Consider the following 13,380-nt stretch of genomic DNA (forward strand, 5'->3'; position numbering starts at 1 on the left):
TTATGCCTAACTGCCATGCCCATGTTTGCCATGCTTCAACTGCAGTTTCGGCATCTGCCTGATAAGATGTGGCTTGGATAGACAGTGAATACCTCGAAATTGGTTGGTGCTCATTGGCATTAGGAATAGCTGTTACTCTTCCATATTAAAACAGTTCACTGAACTACTTTCAATGTTTTTAGAAATTTATTTATTTATTTCGGTTACAGCGGTGAGGATGAGGATAAGTGGTTAGAGACAATAGATGGATGAATGGAAATCTATTTCCACGTTTATCATTTGAGAATCACAACTATATAGAAGTAATACATTAGTTATGGGTTTCTTATATTTTAGGAAATGAAACCAACTGCATGCCATTGTATTTTTATTTCTGTACACTGTATTAAATGTCAGACAAATGTAACTCAGCGGGCTGCGACCACCACTTATCATAAAATATAAATAAAACTACATGTGTGACAAACACTTCATCTGTGTGACTGCTGCTTGTTTTGTCTGTTGGCAGGATGCAGACACAGTTTCACATGTGTTTTTTAGTGAAACCCAGAGGAACTACGACTATGTGTGGCATGTACAAATACAGATACAGAGAGAACTAATCAAGAACACAAACACACAAATAAAACATGGTGGCTAAACCTGGCAACCCAGACCAGCTGAAACTAAGGCCTTTATACTAAAACTGTAGAGACTTTAGTTTCTAAATTAATCTCTGACTCTTTATGATCAAAGATTACTTGAGATAACATAGACTGGCATCGACTAACAGATTTCATGTTTGATAATTTATTTTATAAATCACTTAAAGCAAGTAAATGCACAAAATGATGTGTCCAAAACAATGGTTTAGAACAAATGAATACTCAAACTTTACATCTGGTCAGTAAGCGCACAAATGTTGGTGAGCTTTGTCTCGTTTGTTTTTTTTTCTTGATGTGCTCACATTTTTACATTCACTAAACGCGTGTGGAAAACAAAGCAAACAATCTGCATTACTTGAAAGATTAACATCTTCATACAGTCTTCTCATTTCATATGTGGAACGATTAGAATTAGAGAAAACAATCAACTGGGAAATTGAAATTGAATACTATGCTGACAACACAGCATTGTTTAAATCTGACTGATGGTACCGTCATTTGACTTTCTCTCTTTGCCAACTATTGATTCACTTTAACCAGAAAATGCGGTGGCCGATGGAGCCATAAATACAACTGAGGGTAACAAAATATAGTGGTAGGAAATAGTTAAATATTTGATGCTAGTTCTTGATATACTACATGATCAGAGATTTAACTTCCTCAAATACCATTATCGCCTACTGCAGCACAACTGGGAGACATAGTACTCTAACAAAGAGAGCGTAAACTACAAGAGCAGCACGTGCTGACCTACCAGACTGAATAAATGGATAAGTCTGGTGATATGCCATATTCTTCTCATTAAAAGACCAAAAATAACAGGTAAAGTATTGTCTGTGTATTGCAGTATTATGCAGCATACTCAAATAACAAATGTGTATTAATCCCCAGCTGAAAATAGTCCCCTACAGACGCATTATTTACTTTCATTTGGGCGACATTTAATGCAGCAGTTTTCAAAGTCTGAGACTAAAAACGACGTACTGATGTTCAAACTACGAACAGTCATAAAAAAAGCTGTGATTATTTTTAGATATTTATTACAAAGTGGAACTTGTCTCGATTATATTACAATGAAATGGCCATTGAAGATGTTTAGATAATTCTGGAAGACTTCATTAGTACGAGCGTTCCTGTGTGGGTTTCTCACTCAGTAGCTTCATTTCACACTCTCATCATGTGATCTGTCTCAGTGTTCTGGTCCGATATGGCCGATCATCAAAGTGGGCTCAGTCGGTGCTCTGCTCATCTGTCACACGGTTGGAACAATAGTCCTGAATACCTGGTGGAGGAGAGAGAGAGAGAGAGAGTGTGATGATGATGATGATGATAGCTTTAATGAGCTTGATTTCCAAGGACACAAATCGTTATTAACTACTGTTATTAAAGATCTGTGTGTGTGTCTGTGTTTATCTGCGTCGCAAAAACGCCCTGATTGTTCGATTGTTCAACTTTAATCTCATGATGCAAGCACAGTTATTGAATATCTCTTCCTCTTTAGCCCACTGCTTCTCATTTACGAAGCAAACACTTCTTCTTTCAGAACATTTTAATCAGGAATCCGACATCAAGTAAACCACGTGGTCATCAAAAATAATGACGGACTTCGCTGGAAGCCGGAATGCGTGCGTGTGTCCCACTTCTCTACCGAGTAATGTCATCAAATTCATAAAACAATGAGAACGGTGGCAAGAAAAAACGCTGAAGACGTACATACAACCGACAGTGCCACGCATGTCACGGAAAACACTTACTCTGCACAATACTGTGGTAGGCTTTAGCAGCTGGAGAGTCAGGTACTTCGTTGAGGAAAGACTTGCCCTCGTCACAGCTCCGCGCTATCCTCGGGTCCAGAGGTACCTTTCCCAACAGTGGTAGCTTTAGATTCTCACACATTCGCTCAGCACCTCCGCTGGTTGGAGGGAAGATCTGGGATGTGTTCTACAAGAAAAAGAAATCTTGAGTTATGTATGCACTTTCAGATTCAACACTACTGTGCTATTAAAATTCATTGTAAATTTGTATAATTCAGTTTCATCAAGGCCAGTGACAATCATTATGGTTTCATTGAGCAAACACCGTCGCTACTTTTCAACATCTGGTTCATATGTCACAGTGTTTCAACGGCTTCGAGTTCACAAACTGAAGCTGCTTTTCAACTTCTTTATACATTAAGATGTAAACCAGTATTCATCTCTTCATTAGTGATAGGATATAGTCATGGTTGAACCTTTGACCATTAAAAAAACATACACAGATCTTGGTTGGTGTGTGTGTGTTTACTGCTGCACGTGGTTGAAAAAGCCTGCACACTGCACGCTCATTTGGTGGCTGTGTGACTCTCGCCTATTTCAGACCGAAGGGGAAACACATTCACGTGTTCAACGCGCACGTACAGCTTCAAATCACACAACGCAGCTCCACCAGCGATCAGAGACAAACAACACAAACACAAGGCGGCTCTGTGGTCAGTGGGAGTCTACTGCTGAATTTGCAGCCCCCGTTCCCGTTGTGTGTGAGACCTTTTACTCTCTATGTAGTTGTTTCATGCAGCTTTAAAAAGAGACGACCAGACCAGGTTTTCATGTTTGACTGTGCATCAGTTAGTGACCTTGCATGAAGGACAAACGAAGCCACTCATGTTCTCCACCACTCCGATGATTGGCAGCTTGACCTTCTGACAGAACCGGATCTCCTTCCGCACGTCCTGCAAAGCTACCTCCTAGAGAGAGAGAAAGAGAGAGGGCGAAAGAGACGGAGCGAAAGAGAGAGGGGGGGAAACGAAAATAGAAAGACAGGAAGAAAAATGCAAAAGAAAAAGAGTCAGCGAGACAAAACAAAAGCGACACAGTGGAGAGAGCGAAAGAGAAAGGATTGGCGTGAATTGTTTTCTCTTCCCTCAAAACCGCTATCATGGTATTCTTGAGAAAAGCAGTTAGCCCCATGAGGGGGTCGGAGTAAGCTCCCACCAACACATACGTGAAAAAAAAACTCTTGATATTAAACGGTTTGGCTGCTTTGCTCGGGTAATTCCCACTCTGTGTGTGTGTGGTTAGTTTTGGTTAAGTGAGAGCCCACGGAATGAGGAAATGACTCCACTGCTGTCTGACCTCACGGATCCAAGTCTAATTTAAGCATCAGGAAGTGTTCAGCTCAGATTAAGTCTTTCAACAAGAGCGGATCAAACATTGACTTTATTCAAAGGACACGCTTTGTAATCTGGGTCACGCGTCAGGAATACTTGAACACCGTCTTCATACTGTTAGCATATAACACTGTATTGGTTAATTAAGTACATATATTAAGATGATAATGTGTGTGTGTGTGTGTGTGTGTGTGTGTACAGTTCTAAAGATTAAAATCAGTACTGTTGCTATGGTGACACTGTGTACACCACCACCACCTAATGTTAAACGTCTTTGCCATACAAACATGCCAGAAGTCAAACTAGCTGTGAAAGAATGAGCAGTATTGTGTTGTGTTTATGCGTGTGTGTGTGTTAATTAATAAATACAGTTTATATTATCATAAACTTAGACTGTGTACCTAAGAACGAGCACTTGTAAAGTATTTTATGGACTGTGTTGATGCTTTTGTGTAAACGAATACTAAACAAGCCGGATTTTAACTTTATAATGACGGCTTGTGTAGTCGCACAGCTGTTTTGACTTTTTATGGTTTTATGATAAAATAGCATCCTCTGTTGGTTGCTATATTGTTATTGTGTTTGGCAGATAGTCACACAAGGAGTTTTTCAGACTGACACTGAGGTTACTTTTCTGCCAATCGTTCTGCATGCACATTACCTGGTACTTGAAATTCCTGCACAGCTGTACTGCTTTTTTAAATTTTAAAACATATTGTGTATGTATATATTTATATTGTTTGTACTTATACACATTCGGTGGAGACGCCCCCACATGCTCACCCGATTTTGACACCTAATTTCATAAACTCGTCGATATTTTTAATAATTTAATCATCAGTTTTTATTTCTTACCGACTTTAAGGTTAGGCTCTCAATACGCCTGATGTGTTTAGACTTCACGGAATTGATTTCTGAAACCCCCCAACAAAACTTGTAGCTGTGGGTTAAACATGTAGGTGGTGAGACGACTGGTGACAGTCATCACAGTGCAAGCTTTAATGTGTAATGGACCAACAGGATTATAGCTCTTTTATTAAGTCTGTGGTTACTGGTACATATTCTCGACACAGGTTCATCCAGAGGGAAGTTAAAACAAATATTTTTGTTTATAAAAAGACTCTTTTTATAAGCGTGTTGGAAAAATATTGCTGTGTCATGAAGAGGCGGAGCTCTTTCCCATGGGGCGTGGCGCTAATATGATGCAGCCGTATCAATGTTGCGTTATGAGTAAAGGCTGTGATTGTTCGCTCTCACTCTCTGACGGTTAATATCGTTGTGACTTGTCAGTGTTACGATCACTCTCATTATTACTGTCTGGAGAGTGCCACTAACTCCAGGTGGTTAAAGAGCCATGCTGGGAAATGTAGTAAATTACCAAGTGAAGTTAAGGTAGTCAGATCAGAGAGAGTGAAAGTAGACATGGATGGAATTTCCCTTTACAGTTGCTGTAAATGCTACTGATAATACTAATAACGGCAGTAACGGCCATAAGTTTTATGTCTGAGCATGTGTGTGTGGGTGTGTGTGCTACCTGGGGCGTGGTGATGATCACAGCTCCGTCGACGTGGGTGGAGCTTAGATACTGGACAATTGACAGGTGTTCATCAGAGGTGCCAGGGGGCGTATCCACGATGAGGTAATCCAGGTCCCCCCAGTCGACGTCTCTCAGAAACTGCTTGATCATCCCTAAATTTTTGTAGACACCACACAGGTTATTTAATGATGTGACATTTGGAAGTTTACACACATGCACACACACACACACACATATGCACACAATACCATTCTTCTTGGGTCCTCTCCAGATCACGGCATCATCAGGGCTACTGAGCAGGAAGCCGATAGACATGACGGCCAGGTTTTCCTCGACATACTGCAACATAAAAAACACACAGACGTTATGTCACGTGCCATTTCTTCAAAGAATCGAACATTTAAAAAAATCTAAAGCTTGAAAAACTTGAACTGACTCACCACAGGAGACCAGCCTGAACCGCTCTGGTGAACCTGTGCAGAAGAAGACAGATCAAGAAATTCATTTGTCATTTCACAAGATTCCACAATAAAATGTAAATTGTTGGCCCCTTCATGTAACACACAGAAAAATCCACATGTTTTAATTGTGAAAAGATAAAAAATGAAACAATATATAGTTATTTATAGACCGTACATATACTGTTTTCCTATAATAATAATAATAATAATAATAATAATAACAACAACAACAACAATACTAACAACATTATTTATATAGCACCTTTTTAATAGAAATGATAAAAGGACAGTAAATAAAAATAGCATTAAAGAGATGAGAAGATAAAAATATATTTGTAAAATAAATAAAAATAAAAGATAATAAAAAAAATAGACAACATAACAAAAAGGAAACTCTATAAAAATGAGTTTTAAGAGTTCACTGATTCAGCGAGCCTCATCTCCTCGGGCAGGTTGTTCCAGAGTTGAGGGGCCCTGATAGAAAAGTCGTGGTCACCTCGAGTTTTGAGCCTCGACCCCGGAACAACTGGAAGTGACTTGCCAGAGGATCTAAAGCTGCAAACTGGCTTGTACATGGTCAGCATGCACATAAACCTAGAAAGTTACAGATCTACTAGGAAGTAAAAGTGTGACATGACTTTATTCATGTGGGAAGATTCTCATGAGTGTTAACATTTCACCTGTTCTCCCTCTAAACCCATGATCCGAGGAATGGATGGACCGCAGATATCTACATCCAGCAGGGCGACCTGAAACCACACAGAGAGAGAAAGCAGAGAAATAACGAGTCTCCGGTGTAATACATTATGTAACAGGGTAAACTGATACTAAATATTACACTCATTTCATTCCCATTACAGTGTGAATGTTGGCTCGTGGCTCAAAGTAATCTGAAGTCCAGAGAGATGACATAATACTGAGAGAGAGAAGGAGGAATCTTTTTTGGCCTTCCATTCCAGATCAAGTCTTTTTTCTGCAGCCAAAACAAACAAATCCAGCATGGTATACGGTTTGCAGGAAGCTGTTTGCATGTAGTTTATCATAAAACACTGGGCAGAATGGTGCTTAGCTGTGGTTTACAACAGGTCCACCTGAAGTAGGACTTCTAGTGGTCATAACAGAAGCTACACCGGGCATACGATTTCAGCTTGTAAATGACCTTAAACCTCTGTCGAGGCAGTGCCCTCTAGTGGCATTTTGTTGATGCACCCTACGATCTATAGGACACAGTAACCAAACCTCTGTGGTGCATAGCATAAACCACAGCTTCAAAGGCGGTGAGAGGCCACAGGACTTTGTTCTATATAACACTTAACCCTGAAGGCAAAACATCTTCCGAGCTGTAATATGAACGACCTTAAGCAAATAGTTTGGTAACTTCAATCGTTTTGAATTTTCGTGGTTTTGCATTACCTCCTTTGTGCCGTCATTTGCCAGGGCGTGTGCCAGGTGAGCGCTGAAGGTGCTTTTCCCCACTCCTCCTTTTCCAGACAGCACGAGGATCTTATGTTTGACTGTCGACAGCTTTGCTCCTATCTCTGCGATAGCTGCAGATGAGGCGAGGAGGGGGGAGGAGACGGGTTGAAAGCTACTTAACTTTCCCTGTTCAATTGAAATCAGCCGTACTGTATAAATCAAATGATGTCATATATAGTAGTTTACCAGGGTCGGGGGCCTTGGTGGCTCCAGAAGCACACAGTTTCTGGTTGGGACATCCCTGACATGACGACGTCTTTCCTGCCTGCTCACTTTGTGTACCCGGGCAGTCTGAAAGAATCAAACAGTTATTACAGGTGTTGGAAACCAATACACACTCAAGTCTATGGTTGAACTTTTATTCTTTTCAAACCGCTACCTGCGTCATTTCAAACTCATGCTGCGCAGCCAAACTCTGACACAAACTCACAGGACTTCCTTTTTAAGTTCCAGACATAAAATCAATTGTGGTGGTAATGTGTAGAAAATATTACAAAAAGGTTTTTTGGGTTTGAATATTTCACTCAGTGTAGCTTCAATAAAAAAGATGAAGAATTGACTTTTACCATCATAAAAATGATTAAAATGAAAACTAAAATAAACTTTATATACTCTATATTAACTATTTACACTATTAATTGCCCCCAAATTTAAAAAAAAATACTGGAAAGAAGTTGTTCTGACTTTATCTGAGATTGTTGGAGAGGCGCAGAAATATGAACTTTATCGTCAATCCTGAAGAGTCAGAGTCAGCTTTACTTGACTTTGGACGAGGATCTCTGGATAAAGGAGACGGCGTCTTGTATTGTGTTGGACAAACTGACTTCTATAACCAGGGGAAAGACTGCAGAGTGTGTGGAAACCAAATCAAATAGAGTTTCTTAGACGTCGAAGTGCAAAACCATCTTCAAACTGCTGTTGAGTGTTTGTGTTTCATTTAATTTATTTCATTTGTCTTGTGGAAAATTGTGGCTGCTTATTTTATGGATGTTATTGTTTTGATTGTTGTCTATTTATGTGAAATATATATATATTAAGATTATATAACACACACACACACACACACACACACACACATATAGTATATAATATATATATATATATAATATAATATATATATATATGTGTGTGGTGTGTGTGTATATATATATATATAATAAAGCTCAATAAAAAAATATTGTTGAAAGAAAAACCAACTACATCCTATGAACTATACAATCCACTGCTAACGTTCATCTAACGTTCATCTAACGTTTATCTAACGTTTATCTAACGTTTTAGTAAACTGCGTCACTGTTACATCATTAACAACCACCGTTTAATAAACCTAAAATGCCCAGCAGGGCCTGTTAGCAGCAGTATAAGTATATAAATGTATATAAAAATGTATATAAATATTAATATTTTATTATTTCTGTCGCGTCTGGAGATAAAAACACTGAAAACAAACACAGACTTCCTGTTAGCAACAGTAACCATGAGGCGTTTGTCTGAAACCCGCCATAAACAGATAATATAACACCGCAAACTGTGAACTAACTGTATTGTGTTGTCTTTGTGTAAAAGTGATAAAAAATATTAAAATTTAAAAACTTACGCTCGTTAGCGTTATCTGGCACGTCCGACATGTCTGCAAGTTGTCCACCCGTCTAAATCTTCCCCTCTTCGAAGGTTCCGCATTACGCACAACATGAAGCAGAGTTTGTCATTGTGACACAGCAAAGAAAATGTGTTTATATCATAATATTATATATGATTCAAATCAAGCAAAAAAAGTTAAACTTGATTTCTCTCCTTTCATCTATTTTTCTTCTTTTTTTCAAGTGTAAGTAGAAAAATACATAAATTTAAACTGAATTCAATCTACAGAAATATTCAATAATAAAACACATTTTATGAATATACTAATTAAAATTGACATCACTGCCGCAGCAGCAAGACAGGGAGTGAAAAAAAACAGCCCATAATAAACAAAACAAAACAGTTCATTTGGAAAATGAATATGTCACGTTATTATTTTTAATAAACTGTGTGTTTTAAACATGCATTGTAGGTAAACTGGTGCTGCGTTTCTTTGATTACAACTCAACAGAATACAGGCACCATTTATTTATAAGACTTTATCTTTTTGTTTGTTTGTATACTGGAGTATTGTAACAAAAAATAATTTCCCCCTGGGATTATTAAAGTACTTCTGGTTCAGATTTATTTATTTGATAAAAGTAGACAACTTTTTTTTTCCAAAACAATTGAAAACAAATCCCTACAATGATTACGAGTCTCTTGTAATGGCAGTTTAATTCCTTTAACTTCAGAAAAGTAGGTATAGTGGCCAAAACTGCAACAAAAACCGAACATTAATTGACATTATTACACATTCAGAAGGTTGGAAGATCTACAAACACAAAACACCTGCGCAGCTAAAAGAGTTCAAAATTAAACCTACTTTAACCAAACAAGATATACCATCATTTTTCATCCACATTTCAATTCTTCCCAACTTTTTTGGGGAACTGCTCTGAGCTGGAAAAACTGTTTTACAGTATTCCATTGAGCATTCAGTGTTATGCAGGATCTGTCAGTGCTCAGCATTAACACAGCATCCTGCATCCATCAGTACCGTGTTTAACACAGTTACTTTACAATGATTATTTGAAATAGGAGCAGGGAGTTAATAGGTAGGTGATGACTGGCGCTCAAGATGACTAAGCATGTCCACTAGAGAGTGATGTTGAGTCATGGCACGAAATAATAAATTCATTTACAGTAGAAAAGGAGACAGGCAGGTGACGCAGGCAGTAACAGCTCTTATTCAAGTTTCATACAAGTCTGAATTAAAGCAGATTAAATGAATATGATGAATTAGACCTCTGACAGTTTAACCAACAAATTGCGGCACTTGTGACTTTTTCCACCTCTCTATCCTTTTTCCACTCAGCTCATATGACAGCTGTGTGTTTGTGCGTGTGTGTGTGTGTTCCATGTATTGTCATGTTGGCCTTTGTAGCCTGTTATTTCTGCTCAAACACATTCAAACTTTGCGACCGAGCTGTTTCATTGGCTCGGTGGCGTTATACGCAAAGGGCGATTGGCTGACAGAGTATCATTGTCTGGCTTTGCAATCGAAGAACAAAAGGAGAGGGAAACGTTTTTGGTGTGCATGTGTGTCTCTGTGTGTGTCTGTGTATAATGTGTGTGTGTTAAACATACAGACATTTCAGTATTATTTTTACATGGGTAGGTTTGTGTGTTTAAGTGTGTGTGTTTTGGTGTCTGTGTGTGTGTTCCTCCCCTCCCCCAATTGTTTGCCTTGTCGAGAGTGTGTAATGTGATATTTTCTTTGTGTTGTCCCACTTGTCATTAACTGACAAACGTATTCACACAAGCTAAAAGCAGCCTTCATTCACTGTTCACCACTTCATATGCACAACACAGTGTGTAAAAACCAGATTGTCTTGTCTGGGCAACACAATAAAACTATAACGAGTCTAGCTGAGGATGCATATTGTCCATGAAGACAAGAAAACGAACCATCAAACAGGATTTCAATCAGTATGCTTTCATCAAATGTGTCTGATGTGTGATGGCTGTGCGAACTTGTCCTGTTTCTGTAGATAGAACATTAAAGGAGACGTTTATTGATGCAGAAAGACAAAAAAGTAGGAAAAGTCCTCGGGACATACGCTGAGACAGACACACACACAAAGATTTAAACAGATCAAGGGGTGCAGCACACAGAGACAGGCGGGTGTCATCAGGTGTGTAATTCATCCCCCGAGGCTGCATGAAAGCCTAAGCAGAGGAAAACAACAGTACAGCCGGAGACTTGAGTTTGGAAGAGTACTTTGTGAAATGGCAATAACATCTTTCCTCTTCCCCCGTCTCTATCCCTCACATGTCTCTCCACGCCCTTTAACGGAAGTGCTAAAAAGGTCGAATTAGTTCTTTGAATGGAGAGAGAAGACACTCAAAGCAGACATTATCCACTTTACAATGCTCTGCTAAATCTCCAGACAGACACAAAACAAACTATATATCACTCATCGTTCACGCTTATCCATATCAGATAATGCATTTTTGGACTAGGGGAGTATTGTGGGAATCAAACTACTATTATATACTATACCACAAAATGTCTTTTCTATTTTTTTAATGGCACAAGAATGTACAGTTACAACAAGAAGAGTCTACAACTGCACAAGCAAGTTTACCTACATGTCGTATTCCAGGATTAATGAGAGTCGCAGAGGAGTCTCGAGCATCATCTTGTCCTGATTTGACACGGGTGTTTCCGAGGACGTGATGCTGGTGTCTTCCAATCTTGGAGTGGCTAGAAGGTCACAGAGCTCTGATGTGTTCAGCATTTATTATTGATCAAATTATTAATGATTATTTATATAAATGATTTGTTCTCTGTAATAAAAACAAGAGGTTTTCTCATCATCAACCTTAACTCACTTCAGAACTGTTTATTTGAGCGATGACATCATCTGTCAAATCTCACACACGCACCACACACACAAAGTTCAGCTGACTAGATGGTCCGTCATGAAGTCAGAAGACACATTCTGTCCATTCAGCATATGGTCTAAAACACACACACACACACACACACACACACACACACACACACACACACACACACACACACACACACACTCTAGCCTAACACGTTAAGCCTTGGTTGTAAAAGCAGTCATCACATTGTGAACAATGACACACACACTAGCCTTACCATAATTCACACTTTTTTTCCTCTAAGGATTAACGGAGCGAGTTTTGCGTGGGCGTGCGGCAGGGCAGAGATGACATACAAATGAAGAGGAAAGAGGAAGTCGGTCGTTTATGGAAACAGATGGGTGTGATCAGGACACGGTGCTGCTAACAAATTTAATGTGAAAGCCAATTAAGCAGCAGGAAACAACGTGTTTATGGATTTCGTTTCATTTTATAAAGATCTTAAAAACAAACGTGAAGAGTTCACTCATTTCTTTCTCTCTTTTCTAAGTAGAATACTAATCTGCGGCGGGAAATATTAACCGAATGAGTCCTGTAACTCTTTAAGCTCAGAGATCCATTGAAACAATTCATTTGATTTGTTTTAATTCACTTGTCAGGCTTAGCTAATGTGCATAGATTAATATACTACAAGTACAAGTACTGACACAGAATCTTCACGTTCCATATGTGAGGGCAGACAACATTGTTCCTCGTCTCCACAGAGAATCCAGTTTCTGCACACTTGATTTTTAATTATTGTATTTATGTCTCGATTTGAATGCTCCACTGAGCATCTCAGTCCTCCACTCTCCTCCTGCTCTTGTCTAACACTATAAGTGCAGACTTCAAATTGCCCTCTGGAAAAGCAATGCAATGAGCTGCCTGGTTTGGGTGTATGAGAGGTGAAGTAATTTGAATTAGACATATTTGTACTGCAGTACAAGGCAGTCGCCTTTTAACATAATTTGCTTGCGTTGAAGTGACAAAAGTTTAATAGATTCTTGTGTGAAGTGTCAGGGTGAATGGAGAGGAGAACAAAACCCGGCATGCATTTCCTACCAAACAGTCAATGCTCTCACTTAAACCATAACCAAGTGGTTATTATTGTAACCGTGACAACGATCCCTCACCTTAACAAAGTAGTAACTGAACCCAAACCATGATCTTTCCTGAGCCCTAACCAAATCATTTTGATCCTAAACCTAACCAAACCTTAATCATAGCATTATGAGTTCGTTGCTGACAAATTATGTCGTCCTGTCAGATCAGATTGTTCTTGATGAACATGTACTTTTTTCATTTAATGTGGAGGAGTTGTTTGGCTGAGCTCTGAGGTACCGTCATAGTGAACCGATAGAAGTGAGAGAGGAGAGGGTTGGCCTGTTGGTCAGAGACGCTGCCCCACAAAAAGAAAGACAGAATGTCACAGGTTCAGACCTTTAAACAACCACGTCTGTGTGGTTTGGGTTCCTCCTCTGTCATTCTTCTACCTCAGATCCTCCCCTCTTCCATTCCTCCTCTTTCCTCCTCTTTCCTCCCTCTCTTATGAAATTCTCAGCTGCTGCAGTCATGTGGGGTCAAACCCTCGGAGAATTTTTTTTTTAGCGGTTTTAACTG

At 39.1% G+C, this 13,380-nt stretch overlaps 1 protein-coding gene across 1 annotated transcript; it reads right to left on the bottom strand.

Annotated features, from left to right (window-relative positions):
• Nucleotides 1-773: 773 nt before the first annotated feature.
• On the bottom strand, nucleotides 774-8,968 carry nubp1 (nucleotide binding protein 1 (MinD homolog, E. coli)). The gene is made up of 10 exons (XM_027285670.1): nucleotides 8,861-8,968; nucleotides 7,450-7,554; nucleotides 7,201-7,334; nucleotides 6,468-6,536; nucleotides 5,767-5,799; nucleotides 5,575-5,665; nucleotides 5,324-5,478; nucleotides 3,256-3,366; nucleotides 2,399-2,585; nucleotides 774-1,926 (listed from the first exon to the last, which is right to left on the bottom strand). Exons 1-10 carry the CDS (start codon nucleotides 8,889-8,891, stop codon nucleotides 1,874-1,876), a joined length of 969 nt encoding a protein of 322 aa, XP_027141471.1. The 5' UTR covers nucleotides 8,892-8,968; the 3' UTR covers nucleotides 774-1,873.
• Between the last annotated feature and the right edge of the window lie 4,412 nt (nucleotides 8,969-13,380).

This window comes from Larimichthys crocea, chromosome XII (assembly GCF_000972845.2).
Source record: "Larimichthys crocea isolate SSNF chromosome XII, L_crocea_2.0, whole genome shotgun sequence".
Lineage (NCBI taxonomy): Eukaryota > Metazoa > Chordata > Actinopteri > Sciaenidae > Larimichthys > Larimichthys crocea.